Genomic DNA, 27,542 nt, shown 5'->3' with positions numbered 1-27,542 from the left:
GGTGACTATACAGTCCAATGTGGGAATTACAGTCTCTGTCACAGGTGGGACAGACAGTGGTTGAAGAAAGGGTGTGTGGGGAGTCCGGTTTGCCGCACACTCCTTCCGCTGCCTTCGCTTGTTTTCTGCATGCTTTCGGCGATGAGACTCGAGGTGCTCAGCACCCTCCCAGATGCTCTTCCTCCACTTAGGGCGGTCTTTGGCCAGGGACTCCCAGGTGTCAGTGGGGATGTCGCATTTTATCAAGGAGGCTTTGAGGGTGTCCTTGAAACGTTTCCTGTGCCCACCTGGGGTTCGCTTGCCGTGTAGGAGTTCAGAGTAGAGTGCTTGCTTAGGGAGCCCATGTGTCGGGCATGCGGACGATGTGAATCAAAATGATGTATACTGCAGCAGAGAGTACGTATGCCTTGAAACTGGAACAATACAAAGTCACAAGTTCTACCTTTATTGGTCTTCTCTGGGAGCACGCGTTATGTCTGAACCAACTCAACACAGAGCATCGCAAATCGTAGCAATGCGCACCCTCCTCTTTGACGCTACCCTGGATGGAAGGGGCTCAAGGCCTAAATAAATAAATAAATACAAACTCTTTATTTTTTTTAAATCACATTGAAAAATCAGAACATTAGGTACATTTTGAGGGAACTGCAAATTGTTTAAAATCACTTCAATAAACGGTGACAATGTACAGGTTCCGAAAACTGTCCGAGCGACAAGAGGTTAGTTTCAAAACCAACGACATTTCCCACTCGGGCTTTTAAGCCAATTGCCCGTTAGAGGCTTCTGAAAAATACACCAGTCCTTTTCGGAGTGAAATCCAAAACAATCAGTCGTCTGCCAAATTCAAAGCGGGTTTCATTGAAAGCACTGGGAATATATTTTTGCGTAAAAGGGAATTCATCCTGAATAGGAGTAACACACATCGATGGGATTGTCCAGGAGCTAGTTGGTTGGGAATAGAAGTGCGTAATGTCACAAAGGGTCGGACACGGGAGAAAAATAATGAAGGACTGGAGTCGGGGAGGGGGAACAAAGTAGCCCGTTCGTCAAGCCATTATTTTGTTTAGTTTCTTCAACTCAGCAAGTTGCCCCCCAGAATAATTGGCAATTGATGCTCAACAAAATGAAGGATGTTAGTGCCAGAGAATGGAACCCTTTTCAGTCCAGGCAACCAAGGTCCACTCATCAAGCACTCCCAGGTCAGATACTTCAGTGGTCAGATATAGAGTAAAGCTCCATCTGCAGGGTCCCGATAAAGTGCCTTTGTCTCATCTCGACAAAGAGTGGCCCTTATGGCATCCATTTGGAGCTCCTCCATTTCCCACACCAGCTACTTGATGACCTCTTGGAGCGAGGTTAGTAATTTAGTACCAATTGGAGGACATTTCGTACATTTAGCTTCATGCCCACTAGAAATTAGACTGAGATCACCAGACACATTCATGGAGGACTTTAGCATATCACCAATTCTGCTACTGTGGCAACAGATCTCAGATTTACCCCCACAATGACTTCCTGACCTTTAGGCGGAGTCAGCAGAAGGGGAAGGAGCAGATGTTACTTCCCCACAATCAGAGGGTAGATTACATCCCTTGCATATCTCATTGTGGCCAATTGCAAAGTTATGTCTTGCATTCTTATGGGAAAGTGGAGTTGAGGTAGAAAATCAGCTATGGAGCTGGCTCGAGGGGGCGTTTGACCTACTCTTGCTCCTATTTCTGAAAGCAGTATTTAGAACAGGTTTAAATAGAAAAAAGAACACATTTTTGACTAGAAAAGTAGAGCCAAGTAATTACCTTAATCTTATCCAATTGGAAGTTAAATATTTTTGTTGAAAACGGTCTGCATTTGTAAAGAGAAAAAGGCTAGTTACACAATCACGGCTGTGTATCCTTCGTCAGAACATATTTTTGACCATTTATTTGAAGGCTCGAAGGATCAAGCAGGAACTAGATTTCTAGTGTTCGGTCACAAGGTGCCCCAGATTGTCCAGCTGGTGGGTTACTGCTGTGGGAGGTGCCTTGCAGACCAATTCCTTCCCTCCAGGACGTTGGAGTAATCAAGAGGGCCAGTCTCAGAGGCTCGCTCACCCTCGCCAAGTGGCTAACCGTAGAGTGTTCGAAGCTGAGATTGGAAGCTCATCTGTCCTCTCAGCTGAGCAAAACCGAGTTAACCCAGATCTTTGTCAAAAAACCGAATCAATCCCAATCAATGCCCACTGCAGCTTCAGGGGGCGCGCACCTATAATTAAAGGGGAGGTGGGGGAATGTAAAACAAAATGGCCGACTTACCGGTCACGGCTTTCTTTGTTCTTGATCGCAGGGTCCGTGCCGCGATCTTGCAGCCCAGCAACTGCTTGTGTGCCAGGCTGCTGCCACAGCACTCCGCTCCCTGGTGGTCCAGCGACTGCCCCGTTTCCCACCCGCAAAGTCGGCAGCTTCGCCCTCCCCTTTAATGAAGGGGAGGGACCCTGTCTACGCAGCAGCGCGACGTGTCCCACCGCGTTGCGCTGCACCCTTTGCGCAGTCTTTCCGCCCCGTCGAACAAGTGGAGCGTGACATTTTGCACTCCACTTGTTCTCGGGGGCAGTAACCCGAATATAGGTCGCGGGGCGGGACCTCCGTTCCTGGCGTAGGAACTCCCGCCCCGCGGCTGTTATGCCATTTCGGGGCCTGGCTTCCAACACTGTGGAGAACAGTTCTCTCCCATTACAGGTCCCCAGAGCTTAAAGAGTTGACCAGGAGTCCTGCTCCTAAATCACAGGCGAAGCTGCCAGGAGATGAGCAAAAGTGATTTGGCAAAGAATTCATAACTGATTTCCATCCCCCTCTAATTCTCTCCCTCCCACCCCCACACCTTGCAGTCTGTTCGGGAACACACGGGCCATCGAACCAGTGTCCTGCCAATCTGCAGCAATGTTTGTCGCTTAAAGAATTCCTGGGAATTCCTCTGGACTTCAAAAATAAAACACAGTCCAGAGAAAACTGAAGCTACAAGGAGTAGTTGAGGCGAATAGCATAGATGCATTTAAGGGGCAGCTAGATAATTACATGAGGGAGAAAGAAATAGAAGGATATCCTGGTAGAATGAGATGAGGTAGGGTGGATTGATATCACAACACCTTTAACAACCTCCCGGGAGGAGGATTATCACCTTTATCTAATTCCTGTTCAGCAAGCATCATCAAAGGAATGGTGAATGAAACTGATGCCATTCAATGACTTTCTTTTGGAGGTTTTGCATGGAGAGTGTAAATCACAAGATTGATATGGATGAGGAAGACTATTCAACCCATCGCTGCTCATCCAGAAGACCCGACAGTTCCATCCCTCCCAATGTAGTTGCCAATTGCCTCTTAAATGGTTCGAGGGTTTTTGCCGCCACTTTCCTGCCCAGGGTCCATTCCAGGTTTTGCCTTGGAAGGTAAATGTGATGGACCTATGGTTCCTAAAGCTCTCCACCGCTGGGGAGTTCCCTCGCCTCATGTCTGGCTCTGTTGTAGACTCAATGATAGAGATTAATTGCTGTGATTAGTCAACAACTCCATTATCGTTGTTCCTACTATCTCTCTTTGCTGAAGAGCTTCTCGTCCGAAATCTGCCGCCAGTTTGACCCTTTTTCTCCCATCACGGTTAAGCTCAAAGTGGTGTTCCACATTTCCCTTTTCGACAATGTTCACTTTCATCGAGCTCCACGATGTCCCGTCAGTCATCGCCTTTCAAGTTAGAATAGCCCAAAGATTTCCTATCACAGCTTGGTAACATCACAGGTTCTGAGTGCTGCCCCCAGCAATCTATTCCCAGCCACGGAGAACCCCAGAGGGAATTCTACTTAAAATGTCTACTCCAATCTCTTCAGGAGAAAGAGGTCCAAGACAAGAAAGTGTACAGATATCTATCTCCCTCAGAACATTTAGGATTTCCATGGCAATACCGTTCCTCCTCCCTTTATGCACAGACTAGATCTTAAACTCTTCACCATCGCCAATGCAGTCATTTCAAACCAGTAGTTTACAATGTTGACAGCTGATCTTTAGGCCCCGCTAGGTCACACATCTCTCATCTCGGGCTGGTTCTTGATGAGGGCGGCGATGGTTCCATGTCCGTTGAGCCCTCAAATACCTTGCTGCACACCCTCACCTATGAGCAGAAATAGACACCATAAGGCAATTATCGAGTACAGGATTGTCAAACTCTTTACTTACATAAATTAATGCATTTATCTAGCGCCTTTCACAACCACAGGAGGTCCCAAAATGCTTTACAGCCAAATACTGTTGAAGTGTAGTCACTGCTGTAATGAGGAAAATGTGCCAGCCAGTATGCGCACAGCAAGCTCCCATAAACAGCAATTTGACAATGACCAGATCATTTGTTTTAGTGATGCTGGTTGAGGAATAAATATTGGACAGCACACCGGGGAGAACTCCCCTGCTCTTCTTTGAATAGTGCCACGGGATCTTTTATGTCCACCCGAGGGGACAGACGGGCTTCAACTTAACGTCCAAAAGACGACACCTCTGACATTGTAGCACTCAGTACAGCACTGGAGTGTCAGACTAGATTATATGCTCAAGTCTCTGGAGTAGGATTTGAATCCACAACCATCTGACAGAGATGAGAGTGCAACTCATTGAGCCACAGCTGACACCTTATATCAGAACACAATGGCCTCCTCACTGGAGATTTTTTACGAAAGTACCTGGTGGTTTAGGAGGCGTCCTGGATTCCGGTGGGGAGGCCTTCTCTTCGACGCTGCGAAGCGCGCTCCCGTCCCACGCGGAAGATGCAGTCACGTGTGACTGCTCAGCAAATCAGGTCAGTATTTCACAGGTTCCCATTAATAGCACTGAGACGCCGTATCTAAGTGCTATTAATGGGAACAAAACCAAACACACAAAATAATTTAAAAAATAAAAAACAGACCACACGTATTTAAAATTAATTGAAATTAAAGTTATGATGGTCTTATAAAAATAAAATATTTTCCCGATTTTTAAAAAAGTTTTTAAAATTATGGTTAAAAATAAACTTACCGTAGTGAGGAGGGTTTTTAACAATAAACTATGTGTTTATAATTTAATTTTATCGTGTTTTTGTATGTTTTCAAACACTTGCGTCTTTAAAAGTAGGCTATGCGCCTGCTTTTTCAGGTGCAAAATTTTTGATGACATTTGCTGGGCAAGATATGCGTAAATCCCGCAATCTTGCCCAAGAAATGTCCTCACTCCAGCTTGACAGGTCGCATGCTTTTCTGATGCCTCCCAGATCCGTAGAAACTTCGTACAGGCCCGGGACATCGGAATTTCTACCCCATTATATTAGTTTCTTTGTTGACGAGGTTAAATCCAGTTTTATTACATGGAATTCATAAATCATAAATATTGTATCACCAATCGTGAAATTGCCTACCATCTTTTGACAAGGTCCCACACAAGAGATTAGTGTGCAAAATTAAAGCATATGGTATTGGGGGTAATGTATTAACGTGGAGAGAACTGGTTGGCAGACAGGAAGCAGAGAGTCGGAATAAACAGGTCCTTTTCAGAATGGCAGGCAGTGACTAGTGGGGTACCGCAAGGTTCAGTGCTGGGACCTCAGCTATTTACAATATACATTAATGATTTAGACGATCACATTGAATGTAATATCTCCAAGTTTGCAGATGACACTAAGCTGGGTGGCAGTGTGAGCTGTGAGGAGGATGCTAAGAGGCTGCAGGGTGACTTGGACAGGTTAGGTGCGTGGACAAATACATGGCAGATGCGATATAATGCAGATAAATGTGAGGTAATCCACTTTGGTGGTGAAAACAGGAAGGCAGATTATCTGAATGGTGACAGATTAGTAAAAGGGGAGGTGCAACGAGACCAGGGTGTCATGGTACATCAGTCATTGTAAGTTGGCAGACAGGTACAGCAGGCGGTGAAGGAGGCAAATGGCATGTTGGCTTGCATAGCGGGAGGATTTGAGTATAGGAGCAGGGAGGTCTTACAACAGCCTTGGTGAGGCCACACCTTGAATATTGTGTACAGTTTTGGTCTCCTAATCTGAGAAAGGACATTCTTGCTAATGAGGGAGTGTACCGAAGGTTCACCAGACTGATGCCCGGGATGACAGGACTGATGTATGAAGAAAGACTGGATAGACTAGGCTTATATTCAATGGAATTTAGAAGAATGAGAGGGGATCTGACGGGATTGAACAAGTTAGATGCAGGAAGAATGTTCCCGATGTTGGGAAAGTCCAGAACCAGGGGTCACAGTCTAAGGTTAAGGGGTAAGCCATTTAGGACCGAGATGAGGAGAAACTTTTTCACTCAGAGAGTTGTGAGCATGTGGAATTCTCTACCACAGAAAGTTGTTGAGGCCAGTTCGTTAGATATATTCAAAAGGGAGTTAGATGTGGCCCTTACTGCTAAAGGAATCAAGGGGTATCGAGAGAAAGCAGGAATGGAGTACTGAAGTGCATGATCAGCCATGATCATATTGAATGGTGGTGCAGGCTCAAAGGGCCGAATGGCCTACTGCTGCACCTATTTTCTATGTTTCTATCTCCCCAGTGACCTACAGAATTGAAAAGTAGGGAAGTTATGCTAAACCTGTATCGAACTTTGGTTAGACCACACTTAAGAATACTGCATACAGTTCCGGTCGCCATATTATAAAAAGGATATAGAGGCACTGGAGAGTGTGCAGAGAAGATTTACAAGGATGAAATCAGAGGGTATACATATCAGGAATGGATGAACAGGCTGGGTCTCTTTTCTCTTGAAAAAAGGCTGAGGGGTGACCTAATAGAGCTCTTTAAAATTATGAAAGGTTTTAATAGAGTGGATACAGAGAGAATGTTTTCACTTGTGGGGAAGAGCATAACTATAAGATAGTCACCAAGAAATCCAATAGGGAATTCAGAAGAAACTTATTTACCCAGAGAGTGGTGAGAATGTGGAACTCTCTACCACAAGGAGTGGTTGAAGTAAATAGTATTGATGCATTTAAAGGGAGGCTGGATAAGCATATGAGGGGGAAGAGAATAGAGGGTTATGCTGATAGAGTTAGATGAGGAAAGCCAGGAGGAGGCTCGAGTGGAGCATAAACGCCGGCATGGACTGATTGGGACAAATGACCTATTTCTGTGCCTACCCTATATCTGGTGTGTACATGAAGTCAGTTTTATCAAGGTTGGCATCATGAAATCCCATGGAAGTATATTTTAATTTAACATATTTTATGAGCTATTTTAAGACTTCCTTTGTGCGGATGTTGAGAGGTGCTTGTGATGGGAGAATGGAATACTTTCCATTTAATGCACCCAGTATCACCGTCAAACCCAGGTCCCGGTGGGGCACATCTTTAAGTGAGACAGACAGTTAAGTACAAAATTAGGGGTGGTTTTGTGCTACGAGTCTAGGATCTGGAGTGAGACTGTCCAAACTCAATTCATGTACAACCCTTCCAGCCAACAGATAGAGGAGTCTTTCATCGAACCAGTCCTGAATGCATTTGAACCCAGGTCCCTGAGATGAAAGGCCAGTGTCTAAGTCCACTGAACTGCCCAGGCCTCAATCAGCCCTCAACCAACCTCACCAAAATGAGATTAACTGGTCATTCATCGCATTGCTGTTTTTAGGATCTTTCTTGGTGCAAAATGCCTGTCAAATTCAACTGCTTAACAACTGTGACTGCACTCCAAAGGCCATTGCATGCGAAGGAGTATGATATATTTCTGAGACTTAAAGTGCTATATAATGAAAGTTATCTTTTTCTACAAGTATTCTATTTTAATCAACAGACAAACTTTTTTCTTTAAGTAGAGTTAACCTACCATTCTTTGAGGTATTTTGTGTCTTCTCTTTCCTAGGCCTCCCATGCCAGCGAGGTTGACTTGGCAAGCAGCTCCCAGGTGTGCCTCTCCCTGTCTGCAAGATAGCCTCTGGCTTCTGTTTTACATCTCCTCACATTGGCACAACTTGAATGGGCCACTCATTGTGTGGATGATCACTGGCACAAACCCACATCAAGCCACTCTCTGCGAGTAAACCAGTCTGTGCAACTGCATCAAAGAACTAATGGCTGCAAAACTGAACTGTCCGACTGTGTTTGGTGTCACAACAATAATCTCATGCAAATAATCCTGTGTAAATCAGTTATCCATTATTCAGAAGCTCAGATTTTTACCTTGATACAAGAGTTCAGTTAAAGCACTAGAACAAAGCCACATGTAAAACATAGAGTGGTACAGCACAGGAGGATGCCATTCAGCCCTTCGTGTCTGTCCCGGCTCTTTGAAAGAGCTATCCAATTAGTCCCACTCCCCTGCTCTTTCCCCATAGTCCTGCAAATTATCCCTTCAAGTATTTCTCCAATTCCCTTTGTAAGTTATTATTGAATATGCTTCCACCGCCCTTTCAGGCAGCTCATTCCACATCATAACAACTCGCTGCGTAAATTTTCTCTCTCATGTCGCCCCTGGTTCTTTTGCCAATTACCTTCAATTTATGTCCTCTGGTTATTAACCCTTCTGTCATTGGAAACAGTTTCTCCTTATTTATTCTATCAAAACCCTTCATGATTTTGAATACCTCTATCAAATCACTCCTTAACCATCGCTGATTATAAGGAGAACAACCCCAGCTTCTCCAGTCTCTCCACCTAACTGAAGTCGCTCATCCATGGTCCATTCTAGTAAATCTCCTCTGCACCGACCGAAGGCCTCTGCACCCTTCCTAAAGTGTGGTGGCCAGAATTGTCGACAATACTCCACAGCTGGGGCCTAACCAGGGTTTATAAATGGTTAACATAACTTCCTTTTTTTTGTACTCTGTGCATATTTATAAAACCAAGGACACCATATGCCTTTTTAACAGCCTTACCAACTCATCGTGCCACCTTCAAAGATTTGTTTACATATACCCCCAGGTCTCACTGTTCCTGCATCTCCTTTATAATTGTACCATTTAGTTTATATTGCCTCTACTCATTCTTCCTACCAAAATGTATCGCCTCATAGTTGTCAGCGTTAAATTTCATCTGCCACGAGTCTAACATTTCACCAGTCTGTCTATCATCATCATAGGCAGCCCCTCGAAATCGAGGAAGACTTGTTTGCACTCTAGAATTCTCAGGTGACTGAACAGTCCAATACGGGAATTACACTCTGTCACAGGTGGGACAGACAGTGGTTGAAGGGAAGGGTGGGTGGGGAGTCTGATTTGCCGTACGCTCCTTCCGCTGCCTGCGTTTGTTTTCTGCATGCTCTTGGTGTCGAGACTTGAGGTGCTCAGCACCCTCCCCGATGCTCTTCCTCCACTTTGGGCGGTCTTTGGGCCAGGTGCCGGTGGGGATGTTGCACTTTATGAAAAAGGCTTTGAGGGTGTCCTTGAAACATTTCCTGTGCCCACCTGGGGCTCGATTGCCATGTAGGAGTTCAGAGTAGAGCACTTGCTGAGGGCGTCTTGTGACAGGCATGCGGACGATGTGGCCCGCCCAATGGATCTGCTCGAATGTGGTCAGTGCTTCGATGCTGGGGATGTTGGCCTGAGCGAGAAACATAGAAAATAGGTACAGGAGTAGGCCATTTGGCCCTTCGAGCCTGCACTACCATTGTATAAGGTCATGGCTGATCATTCACCTCAGTACCCCTTTCCCGCTTTCTCTCCATACCCCTTGACCCCTTTAGCCATCAGAACCATATCTAACTCCCTCTTGAGTATATCTAACGAACTGGCATCAACAACTCTCTGCGGTAGAGAATTCCACAGGTTAGCAACTCTCTGAGTGAAGAAGTTTCTCCTCGTCTCGGTCCTAAATGGCGTACCCCCTTATCCTTAGACTGTGACCCCTGGACTTCCCCAACACCGGGAACATTCTTCCTGCATCTAACCTGTCCAGTCCCGTCAGAATTTTATGTTTCTATGAGATCACCTCTCATTCTTCTAAACTCCAGTGAATAGAGGCCCAGTTGATCCAGTCTCTCCTCATACGTCAGTCCCGCCATCCCGGGAATCAGTTTGGTGAACCTTCGCTGCACTCCATCAATAGCAAGAACGTCCTTCCTCAGATTAGGAGACCAAAACTGAACACAATATTCCAGGTGAGACCTCACCAAGGCCCTTTACAACTGCATTAAGACCTCTCTGCTCCTATACTCAAATCCCCTAGCTATGAAGGCCAACATGCCATTTGCCTTCTTCATCGCCTGCTGTACCTGCATGCCAACTTTCAATGACTGATGTACCATGACACCCAGGTCTCGTTGCACCTCCCCTTTTCCTAATCTGCCGCCATTCAGATAATAGTCTGCCTTCATGTTTTTGCCACCAAAATGGATAACCTCACATTTATCCACATTATACTGCATCTGCCATGCATTTGCCCACTCACCTAACCTGTCCAAGTCACCCTGCAGCTTCTTAGCATCCTCCTCACAGCTCACACTGCCACCCAGCTCAGTGCCGTCTGCAAACTTGGAGATATTATCTAAATCATTGATATATATTGTTAATAGCTGGGGTCCCAGCACTGAGCTCTGCGGCACCCCACTAGTCACTGCCTGCCATTCTGAGAAGGACCCGTTTATCCCTACTCTCTGCTTCCTATCTGCCAACCAGTTCTCTGTCCACATCAATACATTACCGCTAATACCATGTGCTTTAATTTTGCACACTAATCTCTTGTGTGGGACCTTGTCAAAAGCCTTTTGAAAGTCCAAATACACCACATCCACTGGTTCTCCCTTGTCCACTCTACTAGTTACATCCTCAAAATATTCTAGAAGAATTGTCAAGCATGATTTCCCTTTCATAAATCCATGCTGACTTGGACAGATCCTGTCACTGCTTTCCAAATGCGCTGCTATTTCAGCTTTAATAATTGATTCCAACATTTTCCCCACTATTGATGTCAGACTAACCGGTCTATAATTCCTCGTTTTCTCTCTCCCTCCTTTTTTAAAAAGTGGCGTTACATTAGCTACCCTCCAGTCCATAGGAACTGACATTGGTGCATCTATCTTCCAGTGGATTTGCAGCACCTTGCGGAGGCAGCGCTGGTGGTACTTCTCCATGCTTTGAGGTATCTACTGTATCTAGTCCACGTCTCTGAGCCAAATAGGAGGGCGAGTGTCACTATTGCCCTGTAGACCATAAGCTTGGTGCCAGATTTGAGGTTTTGGTCTTCAAACACTCTCTTCCTCAGGCGATCGAATGCTCTGCTGGTGGACCTCGTCATCGATGTCTGTCCTTGCTGATAATAGGCTCCCGAAGTATGGAAAATGGTCCACCTTGTCCAAGACTGCGCCGTGGATTTTGATGATGGCGGGAGGGAAGGGGGGGTGGGGGGGGGGGAGGGTTCTGTGTGGCGGGGTCAGGTTGGTGGAGGACCTTTGTCTTACAGATGTTTAGTGTAAAGCCCATGCTTTCGTACGCCTCAGTGAAGGTGTTGACGATGGCTTGGAGTTCGGCCTCTGAATGTGCACAGACGCAAGCGTCGTCCGCGTACTGTAGTTCGATGACAGAGGATGGGACGACCTTAGATCTAGCCTGGAGGCGCGAAGGTTGAACATGTTCCCATTGGTTCTATAGTTTAGTTCCACTCCAGCGGGGAGCTTGCTGAGAGTGAGATGGAGCATTGCAGCAAGGAAGATCAAGAAGAGCATTGGTGCAATGATTCAGCCCTGCTTGACCCCGGCCCGGACGTGAATTGGGTCCGTGGTGGATTCGTTGGTCAGGATCACGGCTTGCATGAAGTTATGGAGCAGGCGGAGGATAGTGACAAACTTTTGGGGGCAGCAAAAACTGAGGACGATGCTCCATAGTCCGTCACAGTTGACAGTGTCAAAGGCCTTTGTGAGGTCAAAGAAGGCCATGTACAAGGGTTGGTGCTCTTCCCTGCATTTCTGGTTGAGTGACCGAGCGACTCTTCGCAGGTGCTGGTTACGGTGGTCTTGAGGGCAGACCATGCGCAGTGGGCACTCTGCGTCACGGGGTCATCGAGGGTCGCCAGGTTGGCAGTGAGGCGCTGGCTGAATAGGGCTTTCTTAACTGGGTCTTTGATTGCTCCAGCGTTGACTTTTCTGTGGCATTGTTTCTGTTGCCGTCGCTGCTTTAGTGCTATATTGATGTTAATGACGGGGCGGATTAGGCGGTGGTCTGTCCAGCAGTCGTTGGCTCCTGTCATGGCGTGGGTGATGCGCACGTTCTTGCAGTCCTTCGCTCGGATGATGACGTAGCGAGCAGGTGCCAGTGCTTGGAGCGAGGGTGTTGCCACGATGCCTTGTACTTGTGCCTCCGACGGAACATGGTGCCCGTGATGACAAGATCATGTTCTAGGCATTTTGTCAGGAGCAGGGTACTGCTGGAGTTGGTTTTCCCTACCCTCTCTCTGCCAATCACGCCTCCCCAGAGGTCTGTGTCCTTACCGACTCAGGCGTTGAAGTTGCCGAGGAGGATCAGTTTATCATCCGTAGGGACTCGGGACAGGGATTGTTTGAGGTTGGAGTAGAATTCCTCTTTGGTCTCATCTGTTGCGTCGAGTGTTAGGGCGTACACACTGATAACTGTGGCGCACTGATTCCGGGCTAGGGTGAGTCGGAGAGTCATGAGACCTTCGCTTATCCCGCAGGGGGCGTCTCTGACACGGCCAACCAGCTCATCCTTGATAGCGAAGCCAACTCCATGGAGGCAGCGTTCTTCTACTGGCTTGCCTTTCCAGAAGAAGGTGTAACCACCTCCTTCTTTGAGCTGGCCTTTCCCTGCCCGCCGGGTCTCACTTAGGGTAGCAATGTCGACATTGAAGCGTCTGAGTTCCCGGGCAACTATGGCGGTGCGACGTTCTGTCACTGTTGGTGTTGTCCATGAGGGTCTTGACGCTCCAGTCCCGAACTTCAATGTGAAGGGTGGAAGATGCCTGTGCGCGAGTTCTTTTAATGTGGGGTGACTGTTGCACACCGGCTACCACACGGGCTGAGCAGAGCAAGTTCTTGGTCCAGTGGCAAGATGACTGGAGACCAGGCTTTGCTGTATGGGCCTAGTTGCCTACGGTGGGATGCGAGCCGTAAGCTCGGCGCTGAGCAACGCCTTTCGGTGAGATGGTGAGAGATCCGACGCATGGAGACTGGGGGTGAGAAATTTGAGGTACTGCTTCCCTCTTTCAGGTATTAGCTCCTGGCCGAGGGCAGGTATTAGTATGGCCAGAGGTCCACTTCGTGGAAGGAGGAGAGGTCAGAGTGGCCGCCGCCATTGCGCGCACGTGATCGCCAGAGGCTCTGCGGTTGAGTGAAACCAGCGGCCGGAGGAAGGCCAGGACATCGCCGGAGGGAGGAAGGCCAGGACATGAGGGCAAAGAGAGAAGGTAGGGCCCAAACCTGTGGTCAGAGCTAATTGGAAGCTCACCGGACGCCGCGGGGATCGCATGAAGCAGCTGAGTTGACCAATCCAGAGGGGAGTGAAAGGCCTCGTAGCAGGAAGGTCCAGGTGGAAAGTCTTGGCAGCAGGAAAGTCGATCTGGAAAGTAAGCCCGGCACTCATAGATGAAGATGGGCAGGTGTGGTTGGGGATGGGCAGTGGGCCCAGGTAGCTGGCCTTGCAGCATGGGTTTTAAGGGTAAGGGATACACTTTTCGGGTAGGAGATGCACCCATTATTAGGGCCAGGGGGAGCTTAAACAGTGGGGGGCGGAGAAGAGAAGAGTGAAGGATGGCAGCAGATAGCCAGGGGGAAATTTGTTCAGGGAGAGTTCCCTAGGGAGTTGCCACCCTGTCCGCCATCTTGGATCAGTCTGTCAATTTCCTCCTGAAGTCTGTTGCTTTCCTCTTCACCACATTTCTGAGTTGTGCCAGCTGCAAACTTTGAAATTATGCCCTGTATAATACCCAAGTCCATGACATTTATATATCAAAAAGAGCAGTGGTTCCCAACACTGACCCCTGGGGAACACCACTGCACATTTACCTTCAGCCTGAAAAACAACCGTTCACATGCAGGCCATGTTTCCTGCTCTTGGTCCCATCAGTGGTGAGGAGGAGGAGCTCCGCAGAGGGAGGATGCTTGCCAGTTATCATGGTGCATCTGTGCATTGAGAAGGTCGATTGTCCCCCCTGTGAAAATTGTCACCCTTATTTTCAAATCTCTCCGTGACTTCACCCTTCCCCACCTCCAACCACACCCCCTCCCCCCATGATGTCTGCGCTCCTCTAATTCTACCCTTTTGAGCATCCCTGATTATAATCGCTCAACCATTGGTGGCCATGCCGTCAGCTACCTGGGCCCCAAGCTCTGGAACTCCCTGCCTAAACCTCTCCACCTCTCTACCTCTCTTTCCTCCTTAAAACCTACCTCTGATCAAGCTTTTGGTCACCTGCCCTAATTTCTCCTTATGCGGCTCGGTGTCAAATTTTTAATCTCATAATACTCTTGTGAAGTGCCTTGGGATGTTTCACTACGTTAAAGGTGCTATATAAATATAAGTTGTTGTTGTTGTTTGTGCTAATTAAATTTAGGATAATGGAAGCTAACAGTGATTTCATTCCAGTGATCTTAAGAAACGAAAGACTTGTGTTTATATAGCACCTTTCACGACCACTGAACGTCTCAAACGTTTACTGCCAATTAAGTACTTTTGGCGTGCAGTCACTGCTATAATGTGAGAAATGCAGCAACCAACTTGCGCACAGCAAGCTCCCACAAACAGCAATGTGATAATGACCAGATAATCGTTTTTTGTTATGTTGATTGAAGAATAAATATTGGCCAGAACACCGGGGATAACTCCCCTGCTCTTCTTCAAAATAGTGCCATGGGACCTTTTACATCTGAGAGAGCAGATGGGCCTCAGTTTAACATCTCATCCGAAAGATGGCACCTCCGACAGTGCAGCACTCGCTCAGCACTACACTGAAATGTCAGCCTGGATTTATGTGCTTAAGTTCCTGGAGTGGGACTTGAACCTACAATCTTCAGGCGGTAAAGAAGGCAAATGATATGCTGGCCTTCATAGCTAGGGGATTTGAATATAGGAGCAGGGAGGTCTTGCTGCAGTTGTACAGGGTCTTAGTGAGGCCTCACCTGGAATATTGTGTTCAGTTTTGGTCCCCTAGTCTGAGGAAGGACATTCTTGCTATTGAGGGAGTGCAGCGAAGGTTCACCAGACTGATTCCAGGGATGGCTGGGCTGTCATATGAGGAGAGACTGGATCAACTGGACCTTTATTCACTGGCGTTTAGAAGGATGAGAGGGGATCTCATAGAAACATATAAGATTCTGACGGGACTGGACAGGTTAGATGCGAGAAGAATGTTCTCGATGTTGGGGAAGTCCAGAACCAGGGAACATATTCTTAGGATAAGGGGTAGGCCATTTAGGACTGAGATGAGGAGAAACTTCTTCACTCAAGAGAGTTGTTGACCTGTGGAATTCCCTGCCGCAGAGAGTTGTTGATGCCAGTTCACTGGATATATTCAAGAGGGAGTTAGATATGGCCCTTGCGGTTAAGGGGATCAAGGGATATGGAGAGAAAGCAGGAAAGGTGTACTGAAGGAATGATCAGCCATGATCTTATTGAATGGCGGTGCAGGCTCGAAGGGCCGAATGGCCTACTCCTGCACCTATTTTCTATGTTTCTATGTTTTTGACTCAGAGGCAAATGTGTTGCCCACTCAGACTAGGCCACAATTTGTGAAAGCGTAACAGATACACAGAGGCACTCCCTGGTGGCTCAGAGAGTTTATCTGGTGAGTAATTGAGTCATGCAGACCAAGAAGGGCCTGATTTGGTCCCAGCTAAGTTAGCTGACCCCAGATGGGATGGCAGTAACTACACTAGAATTAGGCTCGGTGTCTGGGCAGTGGATGGGTGATTGTTGGGGTTCCCCTCCTGGTTGACATCCAGTAACCCCTGATTTAAGTGGATACATGTGAACACTGGCTAATGGTCAGCTGTGATGCCTCCTGCAGTCAAATACTTTGTCTGGGCTCACAGGTGAATACTGGCAATTTGAATAATGTACTGAAGGGCACCCAGCACGCAAGGAAATCTCATTGAGGAGTCAACACCTTCAAGAAGTATAAAGGGAGAAGTAGAGAGAATGGAAAAGGTTGCCACACGATTTTTGGAGCTGTTTTTATTTACAGTCCCCACTGTTTGTGTGAACAGGATTTTCCTATTACAGCTATATCAGAACCCGATAGTGGGTTAATCGAATGTTCCTACATTGCCAGGCTAGTTAGCATGGCGTACAATCGAGAAAACAGACAGAGACTGAGAAACAAACTGAAAGAAAGCCCTGATCAGATACAATTTCTCCCTCTCTCTCTTTCGGATATTACAGGAAACACAAACAACAGGAAGTGAATAAATAGATTTTACTGTCACTGACAATGACCCTCTGTTCCAGTTCCTCATATTTTGGGGCTCGTTCTGTATAAACACCAGCCGGTGGCCCGGGTCCTTGGGAAATCTCGCCCAGCCTGTGCTGTATCCCGGGATATAACCGGGTAACAGGGGACATTTGGACCTATAGAAAACTGGCAGATTTAAGCATCTAAAACCTGTCTCTTTTTTTTGTTGCAAAAGTGAATAGCCGAGTGATTTCTTTGCTGATACAACTTCTTAATTAGTATTACTGCTACAATATGGGGATGGTAATGTTATGTTTACATTCAGTGCACCTTAGTTGCTGGAGAAATATCACCAACGATGTCTCCGCAAGATCCTACAAATCCCCTGGGAAGACAGACGCACCAACATTAGCGTCCTTGATTAGGCCAACATCCCCAGCGTTGAAGCACTGACCACACTCGATCAGCTCCGCTGGGCGGGCCACATTGTCCGCATGCCAGACACAAGACTCCCAAAGCAAGCGCTCTACTCGGAACTCCTGCACGGCAAACGAGCCAAAGGTGGGCAGAGGAAGCGTTACAAGGACACCCTCAAAGCCTTCCTGATAAAGTGCAACATCCCCTCCGACACCTGGGAGTCCCTGGCCAAAGACTGCCTTAAGTGGAGGAAGAGCATCCAGAAGGGCGCTGAGCACCTCGAGTTTCATCGCCGAGAGCATGCAGAAATCAAGTGCGGCAAACTGTCCCACCCTCCCGTACCCTCAACGACTGTCTGTCCCACCTGTGACAGGGACTGTGGCTCTCGTATTGGATTGTACAGCCACCTAAGGACTCATTTTAAGAGTGGAAGCAAGTCTTACTCGATTCCAAGGGACTGCCTACGATGATTAGTAAGCACAGCTGTTCCTGCCTGAAATAAAGGGAGAACTTAAGACACTCAATGCGGCAACTTTTAAATTGATGTTAATGCAAATGGATAATTGATCATCACTTTTTGGCCGATATAAATGACTGCCTGTTTTAAACGTGGACATTTTAAGTGTTGGGGATTGTCTTTTTTTCGCAGCACCAATCTTCAGGGACAATCTACATATTTGACATGCACCAATGGCCTCATTGGTGATTGTGGCACAATAGCTACAGGTTTACGGATGTGAAACAGCACCAGCCCCCTGCACCACAGGGCAGTGAGACGCAGTCCTCTAGCAGCAGGTCAGCAATAAAGAAAGGCTCATTTATATAGCGCCTTTCACGACCTCAGGATGCCTCAAACGCTTCACAGCCAAAGAAATACATTTTGAAGTGTAGACACTGTTGGAACCTAGGAAATGGAGCAACCAATTTGCAAACAGCAAGCTCCCAAAAACAGCAATGAGATAATGACCAGATAATCTGTTTTAGTGAGTGATAAATATTGGCCAGGACAACGGGAGAACTCCCCATCTCTTCTTGATCTAGTGCTGTGGGATCTTTTAAGTCCACCTGAGAGCACAGGTGAATAGTTGAGTCATGCAGACCAACATCTTATCCCAAAGAAGGCACCTCCGACAGTGCAGCGCTCCCTCAGTACTACACTGGAGCAGCGTGCGCTGGCCCGGCCCGGAAATCGGCACGGCCCCGGCCTGCAAGACCATCAGCAGGCTGGGACCATTAGAGGGAGCAGCGTGTGGCGGCATACCACTGCAGGGAGCAGCGTGTGCTGTTGCAGGATGGCTGCGAAGCCAGGTTGCTGATTGCAGTGCGGGCAGGCACAGCAGGAGGGACAAAGGAGCTGCAAGAGTTTGTAGAGGGAAGTGACCGGGGCCCAGGAGAGGCGTGAGTTTGGGGCCCAGAAGAGGCGAGGGCCCAGGGGTAGCACGGGCCAGCCCACACTGCGATATGTGTGAACACTAGGTCCATGCAGCACAGCTGGTCTCCAGTTAGTCGTGGTTAACCTTTGCCAGTGGACCAAGACCTATCTCTGTCAAGCTCGTGTGGTGGCTGGGGTGCAACGGCCACCACACGTTAAAACATCCACGCACAGTCATCTTCCACCCTTCAAGATGTAGTTCAGGACCTGGAATATTAGGTCCTTCATTGAAACACCTATGAACACATCCCTCCTTGGCGCAGAAGCAAGTCATCCTCGCTTTGAGGGACTGGCTATGATGATGGAGTGCCAGCCTAGGTTATGTGCTCAAGTCTCTGGAGTGGCACTTGAATCCACGACCTTTTAATTTAGAGACAATAGAATGGAATAGATATGATGGGGTGACTATTTGAACATTTTTGTATGTTAAATGTGTAGTAATAGATTGCACTATTGTATTTATTAAGCTTTGACAGAATTCTAAATCTCTCAATTGCAGAAATGCTTTACCTGAACGTGGCACTTTGACTTTCTCCGCGCAGGTTAGGAACTCGTTGACGTGTTCTGTGCAATTCGTGACGGAAGACTGATTCTGCTTCAAACACTGCTCAAAAGCCAGGAAGGACTCCGCACATTCCGCACGGATCTTTTGAATGACTGGGCTGTAAGAAGACAAAGATTAGTTTCGAGATTTCATAGCAGCAGGTGGTTTCGGATTTGAGAGAGTCTGTCTGGATATAAACATTCCAACGGTATGTTCTTTGCATTAACCCGAGAATGTTATTGTCATGTATGTACATTCTGTTTGTAGCCACCAGATGCCGTCATTGCTGGAGGCCACTGAGCAGCACGCTCATGGTACTGCTCAGGTATAAAAAGCCGGACATTTTGAGAGTCAGGCACTTTGGGGCTAAATAAAGCAGAGCCAAGGTTGTACCTTGTTTAGTTAAACAGTACTCAGTTTGAACCTTTATTGCATACATAGCATTTGGCGACGAGAATACAAGAAACTTTGTTTGCAAAATGAGCACGATTGGATTTTTAGAGTGATTCGTGGAGGGAGAAGATTGGGCAGACTTTGTGAGCCGTTTGAACCGGTATTTGGTGGTCAACAAAATGAATGGGGTTGACGATGCAGATCGGCGCCTGGCCGTGTTCCACACTATGTGCGGTTCAAAGATCTATGGTCTGATAAAGAATCTACTCATGCCTAGTGATCTAACAAAAAAAACGTACGAGGAGTTGTGTACATTGGTACGGGAGCATCTCAAGCCAGACAACGGTATCATCATCTCGAGATACAGGTTTTATACACACGTTCGATTGGAGGGCCAGAGTGCGGCGGAATTCGTTGCCGACCTGAGACATCTAGTGGGATCGTGTAAGTTCGGGACGGTGTCGGCAGACATGCTGCGGAACTTCTTTATTATCGGTATCAACCACGAGGTGATCCTGCGCAAACTTCTGGCGGTGGAGGAGTTGGATTTAAAAAAGGCCATCCAGATCGCTCAATCATGTATGATGATGGACAGGAGTCTGAAGCAAATAGCGGTGAAGAACTGAACCTCGGCAAGTACTGTAAATGCAATTAATTTGGCATTCAGCAGAGCGGCACATGGCAGGGCCTATCCGGCTGCATTCGCGAAGCCTGTGGCTGCCCAAAGTCCACCAGCGGGAATGTATCCGAGTTCTCCGTGTTGGCGTTGTGAGGGAAAGCAGTGCTGATTTAAACAATATAGTTGCAAAGGCTGTCTGAGAGTGGGGCATCTCCAGCGCAAGTATCCGCAGATGAGCAAGCGAGCTGCGACACACCACGTGGAGGATGAGAGTCAGACTAGCAATCCGAGATGCCGGAGGAGGAAGTGTATGACTGTACTCCCTTCATCAACCAAGAGTAAACCAATTTTGATTAATGTGAAGTTTAACGGGATACCGGTATCAATGGAACTGGACACGGGGGCGAGTCAATCGATCATGAATGAGAGGGCATTTTATAAGCTGTGGGATACTAAAACTGTGAGGCCCAGGCTGAGCCCTGTTAACGCCAAGCTGCGTACGTACACCAAAGAGCTGATAAAGGTAATTGGCAGTGCACAAATTAATGTTTCATATAACGGTGCGGTTCACGAGATACCGCTGTGGATTGTTCCAGGCAATGGCCCAACGCTGCTCGGCAGAAGCTGGTTGGAGAAAATCAGATGCGACTGGAACGACATAAAGGCGTTGTCATCGGAGGAAGATACACGTGCCCAAGTATTGAGCAAGTTCCCCTCGCTGTTCGAATCGGGTATCGGCAACTTCACAGGAGCCACGGTGCAGATCCGTGTGGACTCAGATGCAAGACCCATCCATCATAAAGCTCGGGCAGTGCCATATATGATGAGGGAGGAGATCAAAATTGAACTGGACCGACTCCAGCGTGAAGGGATCATATCACCGGTTGAATTTAATGAATGGGCCAGCCCCATTGTTCCTATGCTGAAAAGTGATGGCACAGTCAGAATCTGTGGAGACTATAAGGCTACGATCAACAGGGTTTTGAAACAAGATCAGTACCCGTTACCGAAAGCTGATGACTTGTTCGCGATGCTAGCCGGAGGGAAGTCGTTCACAAAACTGGACTTGACGTCGGCCTATATGACACAGGAGTTGGTCGAGACGTCGAAGAGGACTGTTTATTTACCACAGGTGCCCTTTCGGAATTCGCTCGGCTGGAGCAATATTCCAGAGGAATATGGAAAGTCTACCGAAGTCCGTTCCCAGAAACGTCGAGTCCCAAGATGACATCCTGATTACCGGTCATGACTACAAGGAACATCTGAACAACCTGGACGAGGTTCCACTGCATTGGATAGAGTGGGACTCAGACTGGAATGCTCGAAGTGCGTCTTCGTGACACCGGAGGTCGAATTCCTCGGGAGGAAAATCGCCACTGACGGCATCAGACCTACTGACGTGAAAACCAAGGCCATCAAGAATGCACCCAAACTGCAGAATGTGACGGAGCTGCGTTCGTTCCTGGGTCTACTCAACTACTTTGGTAACTTCCTACCTAAATCGAGCACCTTACTAGAACCACTGCACATGCTATTGAGAAACGGCAACAAATAGGTGTGGGGCGCATCGCAAGACAGAGGTTTCGAGAAAGCCACCAATCTGCTTTGCTCGAACAAACTGCTGGTACATTATGACCCATGTAAACATTTAGTTTTGGCCTGTGACACATCGTCATATGGAATGTTGCGTATTCCAACAAGCCAATGAGTCGGGGAAATTTCAACCTGTCGCGTATGCTTCCAAAAGTTTGTCTAAAACAGAAAGAGCCTACAGCATGGTAGAAAAAGCTTTAGCGTGTGTGTACGGTGTTAAAAAGATGCATCAATACCTGTTCGGTCTGAGGTTCGAATTAGAGACTGATCACACGCCACTTATTTCATTGTTTTCCGAGAGCAAAGGTATCAATACCAACGCTTCATCCCGCATCCAAAGGTGGGCGTTGACATTATGTCATTCGCCACAGACCTGGCACAGAGAATTATGCCGATGCTTTGAGCCGGTTGCCGTTGCCCACACCGGAGGTGAAAACGCCACAACCGGCGGATCTAATGTTAATCATGGATGCTTTTGAGAGTGAAGGAACCCCTGTCACGGCTCAACAAGTTAAGGCCTGGACCAGCCAGGACCCGATTTTATCGGTGGTAAAGGGTTGCATCCTCAAAGGGGATTGGTCTGCCATACCTAAGCAAATGTGCGACGAGACCAAACTGTACATTCGTCACAAGGACGAACTGTCTATTCAAGCAGATTGCATATTGTGGGGCAATCGCGTTGTAATGGCCAAGAAAGGGAGAGAGAAGTTCATGCGTGAGTTACACAGCACACATCCGGGTATAGTAATGATGAAGGCCATCGCCAGGTCCCACGTATGGTGGCCAGGAATTGATTCTGAGTTGGAAGCATGCGTGCATCAGTGCAACACTTGCATGCAGCTCAGCAAAGCACCAGCGGAATCGTGGCCATCCAAATCTTGGTCCAGGATCAATGTAAATTTTGCAGGTCTCTTCCTGGGCAAGATGTTTTTAGTGGTGGTGGGCGCTTATTCGAAGTGGATAGAATGCATAATCCTGTCATCCACACGTCCAGGACAATCATAGAGAATCTCAATGTCATTGTTCGTGACACATGGTCTGCCTGTCATATGGTGAGCGGCAATGGGTCGTGCTTCACCAGTCAGGAGTTTGTGAAACTTAATGGCATAAAACATGTAAGGTCAGCACCGTTCAAGCCTGCGTGCAACAGGCAAGCTGAACGTGCAGTACAAATTATCAAGCAAAGCATGAGGAGAGTAACCCAAGGGTCACTGCAGATCGCTTGTCCTGCATACTGCTGAGTTACAGAACAAAACCCCACACACTCACAGGGGTCTCGCCTGCCGAACTCATGATGAAAAGAGGTCTTAAGACCAAGCTATCTCTGGTACACCCGGATTTAAATAATCATGTTGAATACAGAAGACAAAGTCAACAAGGATACCATGATCACGCAACTGTGTCACGTGAGATTTCTGTTAATGATCCTGTATATGTGTTGAACTATGGTCAGGGTCCCAAGAGGATCGCTGGTACAGTCATGGCCAAGGAGGGCAACAGAGTATTCGTTATTAAGCTCAAGAATGGGCAAACTTGAAGGAAACACATGGATCAGCCAAAACTGAGGCACACAGACGAGCTAGAACAGTCGGACGAAGAAACCATCGACGACCAACCAACCTACCAGCAGTCTTCAGAGGACTCAAGGGTCATGAGTGAGCCGAAATTTCCATCACAGACCTGTCCAATAAAGATGGACTTGCAATTCCTGACATGGCCACTGCCACTCCCAACAAGTCAGTCATCCAGCCATCAGCCACAACAGACCCCGCATACTCACACAAGGCTAGAATCGAACTGAGACGGTCAACCTAGGAGCGCAAAGCATCGGACCTTCTCAACCTGTGAAAGACTGTGATAAGATCTCAGAGGGGGGTATTGTCATGTATGTATATTCTGTTTGTAGCTACCAGATGGCGTCATTGTTGGAGGCCACTGAGCAACACACACATGTTGCTGCTCAGGTATAAAAGGCCAACTATTTTGAGAGTCAGGCACTTTGGGCCTAACTAAAGCAAAGCCAAGGTTGTACCTTGCTTAGTTAAACAGTACTCAGTTTGAACTTTTATTGCACACATAACAGTTATCGTTCTATACAAATCCACAGCTGTCTCCCACACCAGTGGATGTTGCAAGTCATTATCTACCAGCTTAGTGTTGTTCTCTCCCTCTCGCTTCAAATCACTAAACGAGGAGTTTCCCGAGTTTTTGTGTGTGTCATTTCCATCAGTCCTATTTTTAGTTGCCCGCTGCGATTTATCCCCTGGGAGGACAGATGCACCAACATTAGCGTCCTCGACCAGGCCAACATCCCCAGCATTGAAGCACTGACCACACTTGATCAGCTCCGCTGGGCGGGCCACATGCCAGACACAAGACTCCCAAAGCAAGCGCTCTACTCGGAACTCCTTCATGGCAAACGAGCCAAAGGTGGGCAGAGGAAACGTTACAGGGACACCCTCAAAGACTCCCTCATAAAGTGCAACATCCCCACTGACACCTGGGAGTCCCTGGCCAAAGACCGCCCTAAGTGGAGGAAGTGCATCCAAGAGGGCGCTGAGCACCTCGAGTCTCATCGCCGAGAGCGTGCAGAAACCAAGCGCAGGCAGCGGAAAGAGCGTGCGACAAACTCCTTCCCTCAACGACTATCTGTCCCACCTGTGACAGGGACTGTGGCTCTCGTATTGGACTGTTCAGCCACCTAAGGACTCATTTTAAGAGTGGAAGCAAGCCTTCCTCGATTCCGTGGGACTGCCGATGATGAGATTTACTCCAAAGGGGATGATCACTTTCCCTCTCACTGGCCTGTTCCTGGTTTTAATGTTATGCCATTGTGTCCCCCTAATCCTTCTTACCAATGATACCTGTCTACATGCTGTTCCATTGTTATTTCCCGCCCCCCCCCCTCCATTCCCTGGGATCTCCCTGTGCTGCACATGATCAAAGCACCAAGACTGAGAGGCAACAAGTTCCCAAACCTCCACCAGCGCTGTTCGGAAACGGTCGTGATGAGGCGCACACGGGTTTTACTCCCTTTAGGGTCAGTAGTTAGCTTCTGCTGAACATCCAGCCACTGGAGGGAATACAGGCCCACACCGACATGCCTGCTGCAGCCTGGCCCGCTTTCTGTATCTAACCTCAGTGAGAATGCAATGTGCTGATTTCTGTAAAATCCTCACTGCACATGCCATGTAACATCATCATCATCATCATCATCATCGGCAGTCCCTCGGAATCGAGGAAGACTTGCCTCCACTCTAAAAATGAGCCATTAGGTGGCTGAACAGTCCAATACGAGAGCCACAATCCCTGTCACAGGTGGGACAGATAGTCGTTGAGGGTAAGGGTGGGTGGGACAGGTTTGCCGCACGCTCTTTCTGCTGCCTGTGGTTGATTTCTGCATGCTCTCGGCGATGAAACTCGAGGTGCTCAGCGCCCTCCCGGATGCACTTCCTCCACTTAGGGTTGTCTTTGGCCAGGGATTCCTAGGTGTCAGTGGGGATGTCGCACTTTATCAGGGAGGCTTTGAGGGTGTCCTTGTAACACGTAAACTCTAGAAACATAGGAACAGGAGGAGGCCATTCTATCTCTCGAGTCTGCTCCGTCATTCAATCAGATCACGGCTGATCTGTACATCAACTTCATATACCCGCCTTTGCTTCATATCCCTTGATACCCTTACCCAACAAAAATCCATCGATCTTTGTCTTGAAAACTCCACTGACCCCCCAGTGTCCATAGCCTTTTTGGGCAGGGAATTCTAGATTTCTACTACCCTTGTGTGAAAAATGCTTCCGGATTTACCTCTTTAGGAACAGCTGAGAATCTGAAGACTTGTGGATACCCCAACTCTTCATACATGGACAACTCCCCCAAAGAGCATTATTCTAGGGCTTTGTCGATTAAAACCAACAAATTCTAAGGCGTGAAGTCTTTACATAAGAACATAAGAAATAGGAACAGTAGTAGGCCATACGGCCCCTTGAGCCTGCTCCGCCATTCAATAAGATCATGGCTGATCTGATCATGGACTCGGCTCCACTTCCCCGCCTGCTCCCCATAACCCCTTATCGTTTAAGAAACTGTCTATTTCTGTCTTAAATTTATTCAATGTCCCAGCTTCCACAGCTCTCTGAGGCAGCGAATTCCACAGATTTACAACCCTCTGAGAGAAGAAATTTCTCCTCATCTCTGTTTTAAATGGACGGCCCCTTATTCTCAGATCATACGCTCTAGTTCTAGTCTCCCCTATCAGTGGAAACATCCTCTTTGCATCCACCTTGTCAAGCCCCCTCATAATCTTATACGTTTCGATAAGATCACCTCTCATTCTTCTGAATTCGAATGAGTAGAGGCCCAACCTACTCAACCTTTCCTCATAAGTCAACCCCCGCATCTCCGGAATCAATCTAGTGAACCTTCTCTGAACTGCCTCCAAAGCAAGTAAATCCTTTTGTAAATATGGAAACCAACTGCACACAGTATTCCAGGTGTAGCCTCACCTTATATAGCTGTAGTAAGACTTCCCTGCTTTTATACTCCATCCCCTTTGCAATAAATTACAGCATACATGTAGAATAGCAATAACTAGGCAACGTACACATACAAGACAAATGTGTCGTAAACAAGCTGTCACAAAATAGATGAAGAAAAACAATTTACAGAAAACCTACAGGGAAAAAGGGCAGCAACAACTTCAGGAGGTTCAGGAAAATATTAAAACAAGTTAAACAAAACAATCAGAGGTGCAAAAAAGGAGCGCTGAAGCTGAATATGAGCACTAGTCCAACAGTGCTCAAGAAAATGGAGATTGGACACCTGGGTGAAAGTTGTGCATCGTTGAATTACATAGAATTACAGCACAGAAACAGACCATGCGTCTAAGTCGGTGTTCAAGCCTCCTCCCACCCAACTTCATCTCATCCTATCAGCATAACTTTCTATTCCTTTCTTCCTCGTGTACTTATCTAGCTTCCCCTTAAATGCATCTATCAACCACTTCATGTAATAGCAAGTTCTACATTCTCACCACTCTCAGCTGGTGTACAAATGACAAGTACAGCCTAAACACTGGATGTTTTCAATGCATCTTTTCAGAATCTCCATGGATCCCTGTATGTTAGTCAGAAATAGATCTCCTTGGATTGCCCCAGGAAGCACCACCACCACCGGATCCCGATAAAGACAAAAGACTTAGCAGTAGCAGCATGGATTTTAAAAGGGACGAACGTGCTTAATAAACCTCACAATTCTTTGAGGAGTGAACAGACGCGGTAGATGGAGAAATGCAATAGATGTAGTGTAGATAGACTTTGGGAAAGCCTTTGGCAAGGCACCAAATGGAAGATTATTAGAGAAGGTAAAGGCGTCTGGATTTAGGTGGAGGTTAGCAAAATTGGTTATAAGGGCTGGATTTTTGGCTTTTAAGATTTTGAGGTGTTAATGACGGCGGGACGGTACTGATAGCGCCTGGGAAAGGTTTGTGCCTCAGTCAGTAAAATTGAGCAGCTGGGCCCTGAGCATGGGAAAATCCCAAGCTAAATAGCCGGCCTCGGAGCGCTCTAAGAGAGGCCTGGGGGGCAAAACAAAAACCTGAAAAAAACCACCAAAAACATTCCCACTACATAGCCCAAGCCACCACAACATAAATCGCAAAAAAAAACAATCCCATTGACGTGAGGTCGGCATCACTTACCTTAATGCAGCTGCTACAGCTCGGACTGCCCGCTTTCACAGGCGGTCCCAGCAGGGTCGAGCGGGAGTCAAAAATCGAGCCAGTGTCGCAATCAGGGGCGTTGCGCACCGGCTAAACTCTTCCGGGTGGTAATGCTCCCCACCCCGCCGAAACCGGCCCCGAAACCTCCCACAGGGTGCTGGAAGCTGACCGCCTGCCCAGAAGAGCTCACCGTCATCATTGCTGCCCCTCCGGGGCAAAAACAGAGGCAGCAACAATCCGAAAATCCAGCCCCTATAGGAGCTAAGGACAGTGTTTCAGAGTGGTTCAAAGTGGGTCGCAGTGTTCCACAGGGTGCAGTTCTGGAGTCACTTCACTGTGTACATCTCGGATTTGGATACAGGCCCAGAGAGAGAGAGTGGTGTCAACATTTGCAGATGATACCAAAATAGCAGGTCTAGTTAATTCTTTAGAAGATCCAAGGAAACTGCAAAGGAATATTGATAAGATGGGGAGGAATGGGCTAAAAAGTGGCAG

The 27,542-nt window shown here is 47.5% G+C and overlaps 1 protein-coding gene across 1 annotated transcript in view; it reads right to left on the bottom strand.

Annotated features, from left to right (window-relative positions):
* Positions 1 to 597: 597 nt before the first annotated feature.
* LOC139237995 (coiled-coil-helix-coiled-coil-helix domain-containing protein 5) overlaps positions 598 to 27,542 on the bottom strand; it is a 37,585-nt gene continuing 10,640 nt past the window's right edge. Inside the window, exons 3-4 of the mRNA XM_070867380.1 lie at positions 18,693 to 18,844; positions 598 to 4,139 (exon numbers count right to left, since the gene is read on the bottom strand). Coding sequence (XP_070723481.1) covers positions 4,114 to 4,139; positions 18,693 to 18,844 — 178 coding nt within the window. The 3' untranslated portion in view covers positions 598 to 4,113. The remainder of the gene's footprint in view (positions 4,140 to 18,692; positions 18,845 to 27,542) is intronic.

The sequence above is a fragment of the Pristiophorus japonicus genome, chromosome 24 (genome assembly GCF_044704955.1).
Source record: "Pristiophorus japonicus isolate sPriJap1 chromosome 24, sPriJap1.hap1, whole genome shotgun sequence".
In the NCBI taxonomy this organism is placed as follows: Eukaryota; Metazoa; Chordata; class Chondrichthyes; family Pristiophoridae; genus Pristiophorus; species Pristiophorus japonicus.
Note: the sequence above shows the minus strand (reverse complement) of the source record. Positions and strands in the feature narration are given on the sequence as shown.